Here is a 22,081-nt window from a genome sequence, read left to right on the forward strand (position 1 = left end):
TAAAGGAAGCAAAGAAGTAGCTGCGAAATCTACCTGATGACTGGGTTTAAAAAGTCTGTGGTCCCATTTCTCAAATGAAAATTCTGAAATTCAGCTTTTAAATTCAAAAGAATCCTATGAATGTGTGTGTGTGTGTGTGTGTGTGTGTGTGTGTGTGTGTGTGTGTGTGTGTGTGTGGTGTGTGTGTGTGTGTACAAAAATTTTGTCCATCATGGGGCTTGAACTCTGGGCCTAGGCGCTGCCCCTGTGCTCTTCAGCTCAAGGCTAGCGCTCTACCACTTGAGCCACAGCACCACTCCCAGTTTCCTTGTGGTTTACTGGAGATTAGAGTCTCATGGACTTTCCTGCCAGGGCTGGTTTTGAACCGTGATCCTCAGATCTCAGCCTCCAGAGTAGATAGGATTATAGGCATGAGCCACAGGCACCCAGCCCTATGAATATTTTTTCACCAAACACTGAAAACTTCTATAGGCAACAAAAATTCTACCTTCATTCACAAATCAGAAATAAATCAATCAATAGTTACAAGGCCCTCCCCCAAACCATGTACCAACCCCTTTCACACATAAGTCCTGACTGCTCAATACTACACAAGCCTTGAGGTGAATCTCAGAAAATCCTAAGATAAGTATGGCCCGTAAGTGTCGAATAGAATGCCAGTGCCAAGATACAGAGCGCAGCAATGTGAGGTGAAATATTGAAAATGTTGAAAAGGGCCAGGTGCCAGAAGCTCACACCTGGAATCCTAGCTACTTAAGTAGAAGGCTGAGATCTGAGGATCAAGGTTTGAAACCAGCCTGAGCAAGAAAGTCTGCCAGACTCTTATCTCCAATTAACCACAAGAAAGCTGGAAGTAGAGCTGTGGTGTAAGTACTTGATAGAGAACTAGCCTTGAGCAAGAAAGTTCAGGAACAGCACCCAAGCCCTGAATTCAAGCCCCTGGTCCAAAACCAAAAAGAAACAAAAAAAAAAGGTTGAAAAGAATTCTGAAAATCTCTCTAGGTTTAGGAAAAGCGGCACAGTAATGGGGCAGTGATGTCTATAAGTAGCTTTAACATCCTTGTGCCAGAGTTAAGCGCCTGTCTGCCTTAATAGTGATTATAGCAAACTGGGAATGTGGTTGACTATACTTTTAGAAAGTTTAGTTGAAGACAAGAAGTAGAGTCCTTTGCTGATCTCTTTGTGTTGTCAGCAGCATAAAGAAAAATCTTAGAAAACATCACACTTACTCATCAACAGGAAAGATAAGATGATCTAGAACATAGTACTAAGAGAGAGAAGGTAGAAGTTGGCATAAGATGGATGAGAGCATCCACTGGGTTGAACATAAGGAAGGTTCCTGATTTGAAATAAAAATGGAAGATTCTAGGTGAGTTTGTTCTAGGTGCTTTTATTTAGATTGCTTCCACAGTGAAATGTCTTTATAGAATGATGCAATTGATCACCTAATCATGTAACTCAAAGAAATATTTGGAGGTATGAGGCCCTGAATTCAATCCCCAATACTGAAGAAAAATGCTTAGATGTACCTTGCCAACAGAGAGAAGCAAAAAAACCACCTTGTCCCAACTGCCTGGGGTTGTCTGGAGGGACATCGAGCGGAGCCTGTCCTGCAAGACAAAAGGCCATGAAGCATCAATGACATTCAGGAAATGAGGTGACGTCATAGGAAACACAGAAGGTTCTGAAAATACCTCCTAAGGCCAGAGTATCTTGATGCTCCTGGTGAGAAGAGAAGAGGATGCTAGGATTGACATCTTTTGTGCAGTAATGCTCCCATGGTGGAGTTAAGTCTATTACTTTGTCATGGGGCTGTAGCTCAACATCCAATGTCACTTGAAATAGCTGAGGATATTTTTCTGGTACATCACATGCATCCAACTCAGGCCTAAACAGGGATTTCAAAGAGTAACACCAGTGAAAATAAAAACAGTGGAACCAGAAGGACATTCCATATAGAAACCTTCTTAGGGTGAGATGACCTATCATTAGATAGGTCATTTCACTTTTAGATGTTCAGTTTTCTCATATAGAAAAAAAGAAGAGAATAATGCCTGTTCGAAGAATCAATGCTTCTGCATTATAAAAGCATTCTAGAGACCAGACTGGCATAGTCATCAGTGTGCACTACAAAACCAAATTGCTTGTGTTAAAACTATGGAACAAGCCCCAGAGTTATCACTGTGAGCCTTTGACTATGTATTCCGGTACTGGCTCTGGAAACTCCCACTCATCACCTTAGCTTCAGTCATAACATCTAGTTCCATAGCCACACTCTATGATATAACACTGAAGAGTTAATGTCTGAAACAGAGGGGCCTCCAGAACTTGGCTTCAGTGGCATGACCAGGCATTCATTCTTATAGTTCATTGCTCATTGCATACCACTGATTAAACGGTCACCCTGGGGGAAAAACAATGCAAAGGATCCAAGTAATAATTTGCTGTTCCCTCACAGAAAATGTTTGACCTTTCTATTCTGAAATCTGTTATCCATTTGTTTCTTCAAAAGACCAATCACAGTCAACAGAAAGATATAAAATGCATCTACCCGCTGTATGGTGAGGCTACATACAGTCAACAGTGCTGTTAAGCAGCAGAGGATTCTGGGGGATGCTACCAATGGCTTCTGAAGAGACTCACAGCAGCGCTGATGAACAAAGACCATTGGTCCAAGCAGCACTTACTTGGTGAACTTTAAAACAGCAGTGTCCAGTGGTATGAATCCAGAATGAAACTGGAGCTGGAATATCTGTGTGTTGGTCACCTAAAAGTATGTAACAGAAGCACATTACAATAGATTCAAGAAAATGGAATCTGATCCAAAGATTGCCTCTGGGGGAGCAAAATACCTGTAACGATTTCCACACCTGACTCTGTGTTTACTATACATTTTAACTGGTCTCCTAGCATCATTTCTAGCCCCTAACTTACATGTACTCTTCCTTGACAGTCTATTTCTTCATCCACTGATATATAATATTCTTGAACATTGCTAAGCTTGAATTCACTATCACCTTCTTCCCTAGATATCCTATTCCAAATCCATTGAATTAACCCTTCAAGGTTCACTTTGAAAAGTCACATGCTCTCTGAATTCTATCTGAGCCACCACTGCCTAAAACAAACTGTGCTCCCTACAACACAATGGGAATTCCAATACATGTGGGAATTCCCTGCTCTGGGATGGATTTTCCTTCCTCCCTCCCTCCCTCCGTCCCTTCCTTCTTTCCTTCCTTCCTTCCTTCCTTTCTTTCTTTCATTCATTCATTCTTTCTCTTTCTTTTCCCTTTCTTCTTTCTTTCTTTCATCTCCTGTCATTTTTTTTTACATTTTTGGTGACAACACAGTTTGAATTTATGAACTTGCTATGTAAGTGCCCTACTGCTGAGCTGTATCTTCAGCACTTTTTTGCACTATTGTTAAGGCATCCTGTCAAAACTGAAATTACAGGGACATATTACCATGCCCAGCTTCTTTCCATTCAGAGGGATTCTCACACACTTTTTGCCTAGGCTGACCTGGAACCATGATCCTCCCAATCTCTGCCTTAGTATGGCAGGTATGTACCAACTATGGGTGAAGAAAGCACCATGATGCATTGTAGTTATAAATTCATTTGTTACTTATCAACCCCTTTGAACAACTACTTAATAGTAATAAAGATATTTTAGATACTTTTTTTTGGTCAGTCGTGGGGCTTGAACTCTGGGCCTGGGCGCTGTCCCTCAGCTCTTCAGCTCAAAGCTAGCACTCTCCCACTTGAGCCACAATGCCTCTTCCGGCTTTTTCTGCTGATGTGCTGCTGAGGAATCAAACCCAGGGCCTCATGCATGCAAGGCAAGCACTCTACCACTGAGCTACCTTCCCAGCCCCTAGATACTTTTTTTTATTGTAAAAATAGTGTACAGAGGGGTTACAGTTACATGAGTAAGGTAATGAGTACATTTCCTATCGAGCATTGTTACCTCCTCCTTTGTTTTTCCACTACCATCCCTTCACACCGCCCTAACTTCTCCCTCCCTCTTCCCCACAAGTTGTAAAGTTCATTTTCAACAGATATTTTTAAAGAAAAGGGGGGTTTGCAGGTTCCCTTATGCCTGTGATCCTAGCTATTAAGGAGGCTAAGATGTGAAGATCAAAGTTCAAATCAAGTCCAGGCAGGAAAGTCTTAAGACTTATGTGTCCAATTAACCACCAAAGAGCCAGAAGTAGGCCTGTGGTTCAAGTGGTAGAGCACTACCCTTGAACAACAACAAAACATAAAGCTCAGGACCATACCCAGGTTCTAAGTACAAGGTCTAGGACCAGCAAAGGAGGTGCTTAGATTTAGGCTGAATTTCTTTTTAGTCCCCCAGCTTTCTTTTATTTTATATAGGCTATGGGGAAAAGCAAGTTAAGCATTGTGTGTGTGTGTGTGTGTGTGTGTGTGTGTGTGTGCGGTGTGTGTGTGTGTGTGTGTGTGTGTGTGTGTGTGTGTGTGTGCGCACGCGCGCACTGGTCCCTGGGCTTGACCTCAGTTCCTAGGCACTGTTCTTGAGCTTTTGTGCTCAAAGCTAGTGCTCTACCACTTGAGCCACAGTTCTACTTCTGGCTTTTTTGATAGTTATTTTTTGATAGTTACTATCTTTGCTGCCCAGGCTGGCTTCAAACAGTGATCCTCAGATCTCATAGGTTGAATATTAGGTGTTTAAGGTAGGGCGCAGTCTTTATTCTTGTCTATTCTAAACAGTTAAGCACTGGATAAAACAGAGCATAAATTTAGAAAATACTTGATTAATTAGATTATAGTTACTTTCAAGATCATCCTTATTAGCCAATAAGTGGCAATAACCCAAATACCTATCAACTGGTAATAAAATAAAATGTGGTATAATCATGTAATGGAATATTTTTATAAGGTAATAGTGTATTGATACTTGCAATAATATAAACCTCCAAATGCTATGCTAAGTGGAAAAAAGCCATGGGAGACCATGTATTATATGATTCCATTTCTATGAAATGTACAAAATAACTAAGTCTCTAAGAACAGAAAGGAGATTCAAGGTTTTTAGGCGATGGGGAAAAAGAAACGGACAGTGATCACTAGTGAGTATGAGGTTGTTTTAGACACTGGAGCTAGGTAAGTTTAGTGGTTGCATAAGCATTTAAACATTTTTTTGGCAGAACTCAGGGCCTTACACTTGCTAGGCAAGCATTCTACCACGTGAGACATACCTCCCTTTTGAATTTGCCAAAAACAAAACAAAACAAAACAAAAGTTCCACTGCAGTGAATACTTGATAAGGTGGCTTTTATGTAATATAAATTTCATCACAGTAACAACAACAAAAAAAACTATCTGACTCCACATCCTTAGCTGAAATCTCACCCCTATATACTAATCCAAGCAGAGATATTATAAGAAAAACAGCATCCAATGACCATGATTGGCTAAAAGTTTTAAAGCTGTCACTTGTGGCATAATAATCATACCACAGTCTTTGAGTAACAACCTTCTGAGTTCCTCCTTTGTAAAGTGACTAAGATGGACATAACCAATCTTTAAGGGCTTGTTCTCATCCTAAACTCAAGTCAGGCAAACCAATATGAGAAAAGACTCAAAAATACTCCTACTAAAATCTCTGGTGAGCTAATGCCATTGATGTTTTCCAATAGCTTACCTTAGCTTGCAGCCGGCTCCCAATGGTGGACCTCAAATGATACATGGAAACAATCACATCTCCTTGTACAGTAATGTTTAAGGGAATGAAGATTTTTCCATCTTGAACACGGTATTCTCTTTAAACAGAAATCAAAACATATATTGAAAGAGAGTCTAATCTTGTACAATCACATAAACACAGGCCCTCTAGAGCTCTGACTAAAGAAATGGTTTGTCCAGGCCTAGACCCAAAAGACATTTCTTTTTTTGGGGGGGGAGGTGTCTGGTCGTGGGGCCTGAACTCTGGGCCTGGGCGCTGTCCCTCAGCTCTTCAGCTCAAGGCTAGCGCTCTACCACTTGAGCCACAGCTCCACTTCCGGCTTTTTTCTTTTTGCTTATGTGGTCTGAGGAACCAAACCCAGGGCCTCATGCATGCAAGGCAACCGCTCTACGACTGAGCCACCTTCCCAGCCCCCCAAGAGATATTTCTTATGTTGAGCAAAAACTGGGCTACAGCCAATGCCAGCTGTGTGCAAACGGTTCTGGAACATGTTAATGCAGGTTACCACTCCAACCTATATGGACTTCTGAATAGCCGAACTCCATCTCTGCTTTGCACACCTCTTGTTTCCCTCAAAAGTACCATTCTTCAAATGGTCTCCTTTTCTTAACCATAAGTTAATACTTAAGCCAGTGCCTATGGCTCATGTCTATAATCCTAGCTACTTAGGAGGCTAAGTTCAAAGGATCACAATTTGAAGCCAGCCCAGGCAGGAAAGTCCATCAGACTCTTATCTCCAACTAACCATCCAAAAGCTATAAGTGGAGTGGTGGTAGAACTCAAGTGGTAGAGTCCCACCCTTGAACAAAAAGGCTAAATAGTGCCCAAGTCTTGAGTTTAAGTCCCAGTGCCAATATATAAAAAATTACTAGTTAAAGTAGATAAAAGGAATTTAAAAATCCATAGAAACAGAAATGCCAAACTGTAAGGGTCCAGAAGACAAATGACCAAATTCAACCGATTCCCAACTAATTTCATTCTGTGCTACCACCTACTCCTTTCTCTCTAAAACTCCCATAACCTCCACTGCTCTTCATTTTAGAGCCTATAACTTCGTATCACAACTCACCTTGAAATATCATTCATCACATCAAGCTGATTTCCTTAAATATCTCTCACTCCTACTGTGTGAACACTCATTGTAGCTTATGCCAGTCCATGAGCCTGTAGCACCGTTCAATGTGCTAAGTCCTTTGATTTAGTTGTGTTTGTTTATGACTATACTATGATCATTACACAGTGATATAGTCTTATAGGAAGACTATTATCCATATCAAACAGATGTGGATGATAAAAGTGAGGAAAAGATATCATTACTTACTTCATTCGTTCAAAGTCTGTGCAAGTTGAATATATTTTGGTTTCTCCAATCAGCACATCACAGTAAGGGCGACATCCATTTCTCTGTTTGTTGAAAAAAGGAATTGGACTGACAGTGATCGCCTTGATAGTGAGAGGCTTGAAGTGTGGACGGTAGGGTTTTTCTGCTAGTAGGTCACACATATAGCCCAGATATCTGAAATAGGACATTGTTATTCTGTGGATTCCATCACACCAGGGGAAAGAAACAATCCTTGCCATGGAAGTCTGTCCTTGCAAATTATTGTTTGCAACGAAAATTCACTGGCAGAGAAGATAGTTGAAGAGAAGGCTGAACATTTTTATCCATTGTTATTGGTGAAGTTAACTGAGAAGTGAGTAAATCAGAAAGCCTGTGGGAGCTAAGCCTGGTGGCACAATCCTGTATTCTTAGCACTCAGAGAAGCTGAGCCAAGAGCAACACAAGTCCAGGCCAGACTGGTCAACAGAGTGAGCACTTTTCTCAAAACTAAACAAAACAGGAAAAAAGTATAGGAGCTTTTTAGTTCAGTATTTAAACATTGCTCCCTGTTTCATCTACCAGATTGAGCTTATCAGCCAAAGGCTGATTTTAAATACATTTGAGAATTTTATTATCAGAATTTTATTACCAAAATCATAAGAAGATGCAATTTCAATGAGTAAAGGGAAAGAAATTATGATTATAGGAAAGAAAATTAACCAGTAATCTAAAAAGAACTCCTTTTTCAAATTACTTATTATCATCTATTTTTTGGTTCTCATATCTCAGTCATAACCTGGGAAGGTGGCTCAGTGGTAGAGTACTTGCCTTGCATGCATGAGGCCCTGGGTTCAATTCCTCAGACCCATAAAGCAGAAAAAGTTAGTAGTGGTACTGTGGCTCTAGTGGTAGAGTGCTAGCCTTGAGCTAAAGAGCTGAGGGACAGTGCCCAGGCCCAGAGTTCAGGCTCCACAACTGGCAAAAAAATAAAAAAAGTAAGCTTAAAAACTCCCTATTCTTGACCAGGCAACAGTGCTAATACCTGTAACTCTAGCTCCTGAGAAGCTGAGATCTGGGTAAAGATTGAGTTTTATGCCACCCCAAGCAGGACAGTCCATGAGACTATTATCTCCGATAAGCTACTCAGAAAAAGCTGGAAATTGTTCTGTGGCTCAAGTGACAGAATGGTAGTTTTGAGCAAAAGAAGCTCTGGAACAGCGCCTAAGCCCTGAGTTCAAGCCCCAGGACTGGCACAAGAACAAAACAAAACAAACGAAAACCCACATCCTTAATCTGTCTGCATTTGCTCCTATTAATCATACCTCTCATGCTATGATCCTCAGAGGTAAGTACAAGCAGCTATTGCTTGTATTTCAATAAAGACCCAAATAATGAAACAGAACAGGACTGGTATTAGGGATTTGGATCAGACACAATGGTCTGGCTATGTCTATCAGGTAGTTGCAGTCCTGCAAAAAAATCACAATTTGTCTAGTCCAGTCTTCTCATCAGTAAAATAAGGAAAATAAACACCAAAATACTCTTTATAAAGTTTCCTTCTAATTTTAAAATAACTGCCATGGAAGGCTTAGGAAACTGTATGAAAATTCAACATTCTAATCAATGTAACTGTTCCCATTTAAGATAATGCAAGATCATGTAGGCAACAGTTTAACACACCTATCTCAAGTAGATTTCAGAGGGTGGTATGAAATGGACCATACACAGGACCACACCCGTAGCTTACAGTACCTTCTGTGGGATGGTGAGAGTCCAATTCCAGGTCTCTTTGCATAGAGCAATCGAACAGCAGGGCCAGGAGTGGAGTAGAGATTACAGAAAATGAACATAGCACCAACCAGAATAGATGACGCTGCCCGTCCATCCTGTCAAAGAAGACACATACACTCATCAGGAGCAGACCAAATCTGAGAATAGCTGTTTTTGCAATGAAGGGAGGAAGAGAGCAGGAAATCCTCTTCATTAAGGGTGCCTCTCACTTCCCAGTTTTGTTCATTTGAAAGCAAAAAATTTTATCCCAGGTATTTAGATAGCAAAGCAGCAGGGAAAAATACTTTTTTCTTGGAATAAAGGGACTAACTCCATGCTAACTCAAGAATCACAGTAAAATAAATTCAGCTTGCATATATTTGCTGAAAAGTAATGCAATCTTCAAAGTAACATTGGATATGTACAATGATAACTAATAGTCACAGGCTCTTGGTTCAGGAGTGGAAATTAGGAGCTCTAGGTTAGGGGTATGAAATGTATCTCATCTCAAGTCGGTACCTACATTCATAGAAAAACTTCACCTGATACAACCTCATTCAGTGTAATCTGTTGTGGACTCAAAGCTATGCGCTCTCAAACGCATATGCTGAAATCCTAATTTCCAAAGTCATGGGAATGGGAAGTAGGGATGGTTGGGACAGCAAGTCATTTTATGAGGCTAAGATCTGAGGATCAAGATTCCAAGCCTGCCCTGGCAGAAAATCAATGAGATTGTTTCTCCAACTAACCAGCAAAATAAGCTGGACTGGAGGTGTGGCTCAAGTGGTAGAGCACCAGTCATGATAGAGCAATGGTAGAACCTGCAGTCTGAGAACAGAGTAAGATGGCTTCTGGTGTTTGTCATGGGGCCTCAAAGCACTTGAATCAGGAGCTCTGACTTCTGAGGGCAGAATAAAATGTTTGTGACATCTCTAAAAGAAGAATTCATTCTCCTATCACCTTTTCTTTTGCTATCAAAGCCCCAAATAGATTGGCGACTTCTTGCCTACTTTGGAGACAGATTTTCTTTACTCAGTCTGCTGTGGTAATCGCTAACTTATTTTACAAATAAACAGTCACACTATTCACACTTGAAATAGCCTTTGAGAGATGTCCATCTGAGAGTTGTCCTACTTGCCCTAGGTCTGTCAAATTTGAAACATAAGTATCACATCTTTAAAAAAACAGAAGTGTGAGGTCCACAGTTCAAGCCCTAGTACCCACACACACACACACACACACACACACACACACACACACACACACACACACACACAATTTTGCCTTGAGCTGCCATTAGACTCTCTAGCCTATAGCTTCCCAGAATCCTTTTATTTTTCTTCCCAGGGAAAGCCCCTCCTTTCTCTTGCCTGGTCCCTTTTCTTCCTGTTTTCTCAAAGAAACACTAATCTATAATTGCTTCTCCAGGTGCTTTCAACAATCTGTCACATAAGTCCTCTCAGCAGATAATTTTCAGTACCTTGAGGCTCTCTGATTACCTCACTCCCTATGGACTTTGTCTTAATTATAACTATTAACCCTGTCTAGCTTGACATGTGTCCCCTTAAAAAGATGAACAGAATAAAGGTGTTGGAATAACTGTACCTCAAGAATTTGCTGATGTCCTTATTCTAAATACTGAAAAAGAAAAGACATTTTTCTCAATCTTCTGGGGTGGGGAGGAGGCTGGAAGGGAGTGAGTAACTGAGGCCTGAACTCAGGGCCTCATCCTTTCACTTAGCTTGTTTGCTTAAGACAACGTGTTCTCCTACTCAAGCCACACCACTACCTTTATGCTGGTTCGCTGGAGATATGAGTCTCATGGACTTTTCTGCCTGAGTAGGCCCACAACCCCAATCCTTAGATCTCAGGCTCCTGAGTAACTAGGATTACAGGCATGAGCTACCAGTTCCTTCCTGGCTCTGTCTTCGTCCTCTTTAGAATTTAACATTCTTGCCACTTTTATGGATCCATAGATCTCAGATGTATGTTTCTTCTTTTTTTCAAATCATGCAGCTGTTTTTAAAGATTATATTTTTATTAAAATATTGGCACATGTTTATGACTTTACAGGATAAAATTGAGGCACTTGCTTATACATTCAATTCATTGCCAGGCAGGAGCGCTGAAGCATCCTGTCAAGCAATGGCTTGTCTGCCCCTTGTTTGTGTTGTTCATTGGATTTTCATTCATTATGATAACATCATTAGAACTGGGAGTCTCTAGTCTTTCTTGAGTCATTCTGAAATTCAGGCCCTCAGAACCTTTAGACATTTTTTGAAAATTATCAGTGCTTAGCCCCTAAAAATAATGTTTTATGCAATCTTCTGTGCTTCCAAAAGGAATATCTCTGTACCTTTTGGCATTTGGTTTTAACAAATGCCGAGTCCTTTGCCTTAATTTCCAAGCATTTGAAAGTAGACATAGAAAGAAAAAAATACCCTCCAAATTTCTTCCCTGATTTTAGCCAGCTGATTCTCAACGAGAAGGGAGAAAATCATCTAGTAAAAACATACATGTTGAATTTTTAGAACTAGTGAACTATTTCTAGTATTTATGCTTGATTGACCTGTACATTTATTTGTTCATGTAGTCATTCATTCAAACCATTTGTAAATAGCGTACATGTGTTGGGGGGTGGGGAGGCACAGTTCTTTCCTAAAAGATAATTATCTACTGGGAAAATAGGGTAGGATGAGGCAGTGTATTGAATGCCACAGGAGACATTTAGATTCATAGGAGGAATGCTTGTTTCATGAAAAATACTCAGAAGAATCAGAAAGATTTTACTAAAACATGAGCTTTGATGAATCCTAAAAGACTGTAGGAAGCCAAGGGCCAGAAAAACCACCAGTCCAACTGTGAGTTACTGTAAAATATAGTCTGTCTATGAAACTAAACACGAGGACCTAAGCGCCTTTTCCTTTTATTTTCCTTCAAAGGCATATAACAAAAACATAAATAAATGATGCCCATTTTATTCACACAAAACTCAGTAGGTACATAGAAAACAATGTAGCTCTTTTCCCTGCCTCTTTTATAGAATACTTAATACATTTTAAAGTATGCCCTCCATTATGTGGGTTTTTGTATACATCTGCCTTATCCACCATTACCCAAGTTATAAGCCAAGAATCACAACTTTTTCCCTTATTTTTACATGGCTCACAGCTCACGTTATCAAACTTCTAAGTAGGGGCTCAGCAAATGCAACTGAGCTCAAATGTTACCAGACCATCATTCTGGCTAGTGACATACATTTCTGACTAAACTAGACCAACAATGACAATAAGGATTTCTCACCAGGCAGTGGACAACACAGACATTTTTGGGATTCTGTAGCAGCCAGTTATACATATTCTTACACACAGCAAAGAGGTTGTGCAGACTTGGGGCCTGCCTAATGGGCCAACTGCATTCTGAGACCTGTGGAAACAGAAACAAAGAAAATGAATCCCCAAGCATCTTCTATTGCATACAGGTAAGTGCTGGCTGGTTGTCAAGCTGTCTTGAATTGGCTAATTTTTATCTTCTCTATCTCCAGCAACTGAGTTTCACAAAAACAGAGACCATCACTTCTTCAATTTTGTAACCTGGGTGTTCAATGCAGATGTGTTTCCCGGAGTAGATATGCTGTAGATATTTGCTGAACAAGTGAAAGAAAAAGGGAAGATACCCTTATGACAATCTCTTTCCGTAAAAAGATTTGTCTGCATGTACTATGTCTTGAAGAAGAAACAGGTGAATCAAATTTGTTGGGGTTTTCTCTTTTAGATTACAACAGAGTCAATGTACAAGAAAATTATTTTCCCAGACAATATTTTTAAAGGTTTTTAAAAACTTCATACAACTCACTCATACACCAAATGTCAATATCTATAATGAGTGTCAGCCAAAAGTTGGCTAAATTGTTCTTCACACAATAGGCTAACAGCTCCAGAATCATTAAACCCATCAAGCAAATAATATTAATTTAAAGTACTCCATAATTGTATGTTTACTTCTACATATAATTATACACCATTAGGCAAACACATAATTAGGATTTTTTTAAGTATGTGCTCTGTCGAAAGGAGGAAAAACATTAAGGCATAAACAAAAAAATTTTAAAAGGAATTCACTACACACTGTTTCCACAGCTCTATGAGCTTCAAAGTCCATGCAATAAGTACAATTCTTGGTGCTGTGACGGTTTATGATGCTATCTCAGCCTTCCTGAACACCTTCTTAGCATCAGAAAATACCCCATTGAGTATGAGGTTTCATGATACTTCCCACTAGAGAGGAAGCCAAAACATCACCAGGGCTGGGTGTCACACCATTTTCTCCCCTCCATCTCTCTAGCACAAGACAATAAGCATGCGTAGAAGCAACTCATGGGCTAAGCATGGGACATATCATCATATAAGATGATGTTTAGTAAAATGAACCCCAAGATATGGACACAAGAGGTCTGCCTTTGTTGTTGTTGTTTTAAATGTACTCTGTGATTTTTTTTTTGGTTTCCTTTGTATGTTCTTCCTCCTATGGTATATCCCCTGTTGTCACTGTACTTGATTTTGGTATCTTGTATATACATTTGTCTAATCTGAGGAGAGAAGGGGAATAACAAAATGGTAAAACAAGGACACAGGATGACCCATTGCAACAATGATATCCACAGGAAACGAACTTTACAATTTTGGGTGGGGGTGGGGAGAGGACAAGGTAGAGGAGGAGTGGGGGAGGGAAGGGAAGTGGGACAACAGCAAGGAAAGGGGTAACAATGATCAACAAGTAATGTACTTATTGCCTTATTCATGTAACTGTAACCCCTCTGTACAGCATCTTTACAATAAAATTAAATTTTGAAAAAATGTTGCATAGAATGAGACTGGCATGCTATGATCTAGCATTTCTCTATTCTCACACTGTTAATGGAAAATACGGTGTTTGAGTACATCATTTATTGTGGCATTCTATTATTAGAGGTGTCAATCACAGTTACCACTTACTGAGCATTCACTCTTAAGCCAGGAACTGCTAATCAAGAAGCCCACAGGGGGAAAATAATCTAAGAGTCCTTGTAAGTATTACTATCGCCATATTCATTTTGCATAAGAGATAACTGGCTTCCAGGGCAATGAAGTGACTCTAGGAAGAGGAACAGTTGAGATGTGAATGTAGAGTAATTTTTAAAGCTCAAAATTAGTGTCAATTATAGGATTTCTCTAAATAAAAATTAATGAAATGTTATGTACTCTCCACTGTACTATCCTGTCTGATGGTTATTAACAAAAACTCTGCTTTGCATTCCTGTGGGGTGACAATTTCAAGTGATATATGTGTTGTATCCAGGTCATGGTACTGAGATCATGGAAAGTTATATAACTAGAATGTGTGATCTCTGGTCCTCTGGCTCACAAGCTAGGGACAGTTTGCTCCCTTTTAATTTCCTGTTGTAACACTAAAGCTCGGGGCAGAGGGAGAGATGACGTGAGATTGATTATGAAGGTCATTCCTCAGTAGCCACCCCTCACTAACCTCAAACCAAATCAGAAACCACTGGGACCCAAGACCCGGCGGGGGCCGTCCGGGTCCCAGAGACACAGGGGGCTGCCTGCAGATCACCCGCGCCTGAGCCACCGGACCTGCCCAATCGCGATCGCAACGACCCGGCGGGGCCGTCCAGGTCCCAGAGGCACAGGGGGCTGCCTGCAGACCACCCGAGCAGAAGCCGCCTAAAGCACCGGCGTCAGACCCACCGGATCTCTACAACCCGCGAAGAAGCCGCTTCAGCGTGGACACTGTGGACCCGACAGCTTCGACAGAGGCAGAGACAGAAAAGAATCACACAGAGCCACTACTGCCTAACCCAGCCCGCAATCACCCCAACTGAACTCGGATTGCAACAACAACTGACGATCTACACCACACAGAAACAACCAGCTCCAGGGTGAGTACCCCACAGGGGACAGTGTATCACTCAAGGGAGACCAGAGCTGGAGGGAATCCCCAGACCCTGACCTAGACTCCCTACCCCAACACCCGGATCACAGGACCCACTAAAACTGGGAACTGTTCGAGAGCTCCACCAGCCCGTGGAGCACACTCCGCTGGCCAGGCCAAAGCAAGAGTGCCCCTGGAAGGGAGCTTAAATGCCCAATCCAGGAACAGCACCCCTGGGTCAAGACTACCAACAGTAGAAGAAATTTGAACTGTGTCCCCCAGACTGCATAACCTAGGTGGTATACACATCAGCACAGGCCTAAGGAGCGCGCCCCAGGCTGGGGCCGGAACCAGGCCCGGGGATCGGGCACCTGAACACAACCAACTCCTCCCAACTGAAGTAAAAAGCTGAGCATACGCCTCAACAGAGGGGAGAAAAACAGGGAACAGCACTCCCCGGGAAGCACGCCTGTGACAACAAAAGACCTGGAGTCTCAGAAACCACTGGGAGCTGTAGGAAGCTCTTCCATGGAAGAAAAAGGGGGGAATACATACATCCATGGGTCTTTTAAGAAGCCCAAGTCCACAAACCATTTCCTAAAAATCAAGGTGCTACCAAAGAAGAAGAAATCCTATAACCTGTATGGTTATAGTCAACAGGAAAGAAGAATTGACAAGAACCTGCTGGGCAACTCATTTCTATGCTACTGACAGGGCTCCCAATATTCTTTCTGGATGGCCAGAGGAGAAGGAGTGGTCAAGGCAATACTGGAAAATCATTGTTCAAACTTAAGGATTTTAGGGCAAGGTTAGACAAAATGTTCTTTGATACTTTTTATTTACTTCCAACAATAATGGCAAGAAATGAATGGGAGCACAGTTACAAACTTAGGGAGAAAAAATCACACAGTACATTATAAGTACAGTAAAAACAACAGCAACAAAGAAACCTCTTGTGTCCTTATCTTGGGGTTCATTTCTCTTAGCATCATCTTATATGGTCATATGTACATAACTTTTGACCTTTTCTGCTTGTCCTAGACATAAACTAGTTATTGAAAATAAGGGAAACGATGGGACCTATGTTTCTTTGGGCCTGGCTTACTTAACTTAATATAATTATTTTCCAAGTCTTTCTATTTCCTAACAATTTCCTAACAAATGGGGTGGTGTCATTCTTTCTGATGGAGGCATAGAATTAATATATAATACATTTTCTTGATCCATTCATCTACTGAGGGGCATCTGGGTTGGTTCCATAGCATCTTGGATATACATTTTTCTAATTTGGGGAGGGGAAAGGGAAATAACAAAATGCTGAAATAAGGATACAGTTGACCCATTGTAACAATGAGATATACAAGACACTATGTTGAAAAGTTTACAGCTTCTGGCGGGGGCGGGAAAAAGTTGGGGAGGTGGAGAAGGAAGGGATGGTAGGGAAAAAACAAAGGAGGGGGTAATAATGCTCAATAGGAAATGTACTCATTACCTTACTCATGTAATTGTAACCCCTTTGTACAATATGTTACAATAAAAATATATTTTTAAAAAACTAGGAAAAAGCTAAACCAATGTGTACACACACACACACACACACACACACACACACACACACACATCACATCACATCACACGGGTATGGTGCTTATGCTATTAATGATGAAAAAAAGTTTGTGTTGGGGGGGATGGGAAGGGGAAACAAAGGAGGAGGCAACAATGCTTGATAAGAAATGTACTCATTACCTTGCTCGTGTAATTGTAACCCCTCTGTACAGTATTTTCACAACAAAATGAAGAAGAAGAGAAGGAGGAGGAGGAGGAGGAGGAGGAGGAGGAGGAGGAGGAGGAGGAGGAGGAGGAGGAGGAGGAGGAGGAGGAGGAGGAGATTTGGTTTAGGTTTATTGGTATAGCTCAGGTGGTGTAGCCCTTGCCTAACAAGCACAAAGCCCTGAGTTCAAATCCTAGTACTATGAAAAGAAAAGGAGAGGAAAGAAGAGGAAAGAAGAATATTGGTTTCTGGACTACATGAGAGTTGTACAGAACTGGTCATTTTAATTCCTCTAGGTAAATATTCCCTATAAAGAATTTAACAATTTGTCATTAATACCTCACTATATCTATATCTATCTGTCTGTCTGTCTATCTGTCTGTCTGTCTGTCTGTCTGTCTGTCTGTCTGTCTGTCTGTCTATCTATCTATCTATCTATCTATCTATCTATCTATCTATCTATCTATCTATCTAGAGTCTCCCTGTATAGCCCATACTATAAGCTTCATGCTTGCAATCCTGCCTCTGTTCCTAAAATACTGAGATTACAAGAATGAACCTCAATGCCTGCAAGCACCTCCTTTTCACTTTGGGAAGATCTTCCATGTATTGTTCTCAGTTGAGTCCTCTGATGAGTGAAACTAAACACTTATTTTGATTTGGCTGCACATATGCTAAGAAAATGGCTATATAACTATTACATATGATTCCTGAGAACTCAAATAGCTTCAAAGCGTACAACATAATCAAAATATGGAACGCTGCCCTCAGCAAAGAAAAATCTTCCTAGAAACATCCTGTTTTTACCACTGCCATCTCCATCCCCAAATATTCAATCTCATAACCAAAGAGTAAAGTGACTGAGTTCAGGTCAAGGCATAGAGATATATAATGCAGAACTAGACTCTGCCAGTCGATAAATAAAACTAGTCCTACCTTAGGTCTTCCTACACTGGCTGCTTATAGAAAACACTGTCTTCTACTTTAATAAAAGTAAGATTTAATTATAGAGTGAACCCTCAACTACACAGAAAGGAGAAAGAAATGGTTCCTCATGGTCTGGAGATTCAAAACAAGGACAAGGTCTGCAGGTAGTGCAGAACCAAAAGGCTAAGCCAAAAGCATTTGAAAATATTCTTGAGAGAGTACAAGTAAAACTTCAGTAACCAGAAATATCAGGTGCAATGTGAGAGTCACCCTCAACCTAGCTCTATAGCTCCTTAACTAAGCCTGAAAATAGAACTATTTCTCTACATCGTTCAAAAAGGTCTTTTCAAGGGCAACCCAGCTTTTTCAAGTAATACTGACAGGGTAAAGAGCACACATACCCGTAGCTATTGGTGAGCTGTGTAGTCTTAGGGAAGCTGCCATATCTCTCTGAGCCTCCATTTCTCTAACTCCTTAGATACTTTTTGCATTATATGCAATATTACTTGCAACATTCTCACTGCAGTACGAGTGATGTAGTAATGTCCACTGCTGCCACCACCATTATTAGTAATAGTACTAATAATAGTATTCCCAAACCTACAATGTGGACTATTGACAGGTATCCTCCCCTTCTCAAAGAGGTATCTTTATGGGATGTCAGAAATCTATTTGCATCAAAACTGGTGCATCTGGACTCTTCTAACCAAGGTATGTCCCATCATGACATCCACACAATAATTAGGAAGGTGAAAGACCTAATTACTGTTACAGGAAGGGCAGGAATCTTCCCTATGTCACAGTTCAATATCTACTGGGACTTTCTGAACCATGTCGCAAAGAAGCTAACCACCAAGAGATCTGAGCCCCAATTTACAAGGCACAGTACTGAAAGATGAAGTTTTCTACAAACACCCTCAACCTAAGGAAAATATGCAGAACATCTCATAACAGCCAAATCAATCTGTTCTATCCAGCGTTCTTAGTTTTGCAATTTCATGTGCCTAATGTCAAAAGCTCTGAGGATATCTCCTAAGAGGAAAAATCCCCTGTGATGTCTCCAACAGTGCCATCCCAGGTGAAAATCCCTTACCCGACTGTGAAACTTGGCAGTTCGGTAAGACTTGGGTGACAGATTGTAGACTGTGTAATGGTCCAGATGTCTGGAATCTAAGAAGCTCCGAATATCATCAACCTGATTCCTGAATCCTATGTCAACACTGTCCAGAGGAAAGGACATCACTAAAAGAGGCCACACAGAAAGAAAACAGGTGAAACAGGGCTGCTGTTTTGATGAGCAGAATTTGAAAGCTGGGGAAAAGAACAAGTTAATAAAGGAGAAACTTACCAATAATTCTGGAGGTAACATAAGTGAAGTCTAAATCTCCCTTTGTGTAGCTGAAAGTGACACAGGAAAGGGCACTCATTAAAATGATTCCAATGTGCTAAGATTTCTCCCATGCTCCCCCACCCCCTTGCACAACATGAACTGGGACACTTCTTTCTAGAGGCATACTTAGACTCCACCTAAGTTCTTTCTAACAAGGAAGGATCATTGAGAGAAGACAGCCCACACCTTCAGGGGGTTCAAATATGCCACTCCAACTTGTGCATCCCAATGCCCCATGGAGGCTTCTTCTAGAACAGAATCATCTTAGAATAGAATCCCTGCCTATTTATTAACTCTAATTGCTCTAGCCTCTCTGCTTACATGGAAATCTTTCCCTTAGCTATGAGTAGCTAAGGGGAAGAGGAAGAAGTGATTGACAAAGAACAAATGATAACTTTTTCTTATTGTTAAGAACTAGAAGAAAGAGTAAATTTTGCCTCTCAACAAGATTAAAATGTTAATGAATACATTGGAATTGACATTTTAATTTCTGATTCAAAATTTCATATTGTAACTTGAAGTAACCCTGTGATTTCATAATAACTAAGAATAAAAATAATTTCCACTATTTTTGTAAGAATGTTCAAGTGGTAGCAGAATAGAAAACTTCCACTAAATAAAATTTCAAGGACTAATATAATGCAGAAAGTTCTGTTTTGATTATAATCCACAGGTATTGCTTACTCTGATTGCATGTGCATGATTGCCTCATTTAATCCTCAAGCTATCCCAGGACACCCACATGATCAAGGGATAAAAATAGAGTTCAGAAAAAATAAAAATAAGTCATGTAATTCATGAACTTGCCTTGAGTAACATGGTTAACAAACACAGAGATTGCATCAGCACCCAGAACGTCTGATCATAAAGCCAAGGATGGCAACCATCACACTCTAATAGACTCCTGCGCAAATTCCTCCCAGATGGTTCTTATCACCTCTAGCTGACTCAACTTTCTGGTTTCAGTGACGCTCCTCATTTGTTCAGATCTCATGCAATTAGATCACAAGCTGATACTGTGTGAGTCAAGCAGTTGGGAACTGACCAAATCCCATGGGAGAATGAGGTTCCACTAACCTAAACCAAGAGGAATGCACTTACCTGGCGACAGATTGTATGACTCTAGAAGATGTGTCTTTGAGGGTGTCTTTCAAGTTGTCCTTTAGGTTACTAAAAAGCCTCCCTGCACCTCCTTTCACCATGTCAAAGAGGCCTCCCCCATAGCTGGGCTCCATGTCTGGAGATGAGGCACCTGCCAAGGGAAAGGGAGAAGAGGAGTTAATAGCACAGACTATGTCAAGAACACAATCCCTCTTCATTCCCACAACTCTCACAGACCATTGGAAGTCTTGAGCCTCAGACTCAAGATTCTCCTCTCTTAATTTCCAGTGGTTTGGGATTATGGGCATGCTCCACCACAAATATCTTCCTCTGTACATTTTGTTTTGTTTTGTTTTGTGCCAATCCCGGGGCTTGCACTAAGGGCCTAGACACTGTTCCTGAGATTTTGTGCTCAAGGCTAGCACAACACTCAACCACTTGAGCCACAGCTCTACTTCCAAGTTTTTTCGGTGATTAATTAGAGATAAGAGTCTCACAAGACTTTCCTGCCTGGGCCAGCGTTGATCCTCAGATCTCAACCTCTTTAGTAGCTTAGGATCATAGGCATGAACCACCAGCACCCAGTTTCCTTTGCGCATTTTAAGTGTTATAATGCTATCCATGGCATCTCCAAGGTTTCCAATGATAAAAAAAAAAGACTACAGAGATACTCCTTCAGCTCCTGACTCAAGAAAATGCCATCCTTTCTCCATAGAACTTGGGTGAAGGCCAAGAACCAATGTTGCTGCCATCCAGACTTCTTTGACCTCCTCTGGCAGTTTATTTAGCTCTTGGTTTTCTAGAAAGTAGGAAAAAGGATCAGATGGACATTATAGCCAACTATACCATGGAAAAGCTCACTGCCTTAGCTTCCAGAATCACAGATTGCTTGGCATTGTTGCCCGTTCATCCTACTCTAGGGAGGCCTCAGGGAAAAAAATGGACTTTAGGGAGAAATGTCTTAGACTTGAGGCATGGTATTTCTACTTAAATACAGTATGATTGTGAGTTAATGAATTATAAGCCTCTAGGACTCGTTCCCCCTTACAAACTGGAACTAACTAAAAACAAAAGCTTTGCACATGGTAGAAAAGTATTACGTCTTTGGTAATAGCAAGATCAAATAGGACCGTGTGTGATATGAGTTTGAAGTAGCAAGGCCTTTGTATTGTTTTTATCAATACTGAGGATTGAACGCAGAGCCTTGCACTAGTTAGGCAAACGTGTTATTATGTGAGCTGTGCCCTTGGTCCTGCAATATTTTAAATGAGCAGGCAACTTAATTTTAAGCCTTAGAAATTCAGCTGTCATTATAAATGAGTCTTCATGGATTGCTTACCACAAAATGAACTCAGGGCCTGTGTGCTACTGTCCCTTAGCTTTTTCACTCAAGGCTGGTGTTCGATCACTGGAACACAGATCCACTTATGACTGTTTTGGTGGTTACTTGGAGATAACAGTATCATGGACTTTCCTGCCAATGCTGACTTCAAAGTGTGATCCTCAGATCTCAGCCTCCTGAGTAGTTAGAATTACATGTGTGAGCCACCAGTCCTGGCCATACTTTAAAGATCTTAAAGATCAAATATGGCCTTTTTCCATAGACCAATTGATTTGTATTTCCCTTATGCAATTAGCTGGATATATCGCACAGAGCACATGCATAACTGGTCCAAGTCCTGATTGTCTTATATAAAGAATGAAAGCACTCATAGAATAGCACATAGGATTGTGGACTGAAACCATGAGCCAAAATAAATCTTTCCTCCTTTAATGTCAGGTGTCTCTCCCCAGTATCAGAAAGCTGACTAGCATAACCAGAGCACAGACAAAGGATGTATTTTAATTACAAAGACATAGACAGATTGCTGCAAAGGATTGAGAAAAGATTGCCCATGCAAAACAGCAGAAGAAAGCAAGTATGGTATATCTACTTCAAAATCAGACAAAATACAAGGACTACTCATTCCAGAGATCAAGAGGAATGTTTCATAATATAAAAAGGGTCAAATTTTTCCAAAAGTTATTATAATTCTAGCCATGTAATAGTGGCTCATGCCTATAATCCTAGCTTCTTAGCAGGTTGAAACAAGGATTGTTGTTTAAAGCCAGCCCAAGCAAGAAAGTCAATGTGATTCTTATCTCCAATTAGCACCATAAAAGCT

At 40.7% G+C, this 22,081-nt stretch overlaps 1 protein-coding gene across 4 annotated transcripts in view; it reads right to left on the reverse strand.

Annotated features, from left to right (window-relative positions):
* Dnajc6 (DnaJ heat shock protein family (Hsp40) member C6) overlaps window positions 1-22,081 on the reverse strand; it is a 142,575-nt gene that overhangs the window by 25,838 nt on the left and 94,656 nt on the right. For all 4 annotated transcript variants that reach the window (XM_070025818.1, XM_070025815.1, XM_070025816.1 and 1 more), the window contains 10 exons: window positions 19,917-20,067; window positions 18,774-18,823; window positions 18,519-18,667; window positions 12,103-12,225; window positions 8,782-8,915; window positions 7,030-7,224; window positions 5,667-5,784; window positions 2,688-2,767; window positions 1,695-1,888; window positions 1,530-1,610 (listed from right to left, as the gene is read on the reverse strand). In XM_070025818.1, the coding sequence (XP_069881919.1) occupies window positions 1,530-1,610; window positions 1,695-1,888; window positions 2,688-2,767; window positions 5,667-5,784; window positions 7,030-7,224; window positions 8,782-8,915; window positions 12,103-12,225; window positions 18,519-18,667; window positions 18,774-18,823; window positions 19,917-20,050 (1,258 nt within the window). In that variant the 5' untranslated portion in view covers window positions 20,051-20,067. The remainder of the gene's footprint in view (window positions 1-1,529; window positions 1,611-1,694; window positions 1,889-2,687; window positions 2,768-5,666; window positions 5,785-7,029; window positions 7,225-8,781; window positions 8,916-12,102; window positions 12,226-18,518; window positions 18,668-18,773; window positions 18,824-19,916; window positions 20,068-22,081) is intronic.

This window comes from Dipodomys merriami, unplaced genomic scaffold, assembly GCF_024711535.1.
Source record: "Dipodomys merriami isolate MVZ:Mamm:240054 unplaced genomic scaffold, mDipMer1.0.p SCAF_172, whole genome shotgun sequence".
NCBI classification, from domain to species: Eukaryota; Metazoa; Chordata; class Mammalia; order Rodentia; family Heteromyidae; genus Dipodomys; species Dipodomys merriami.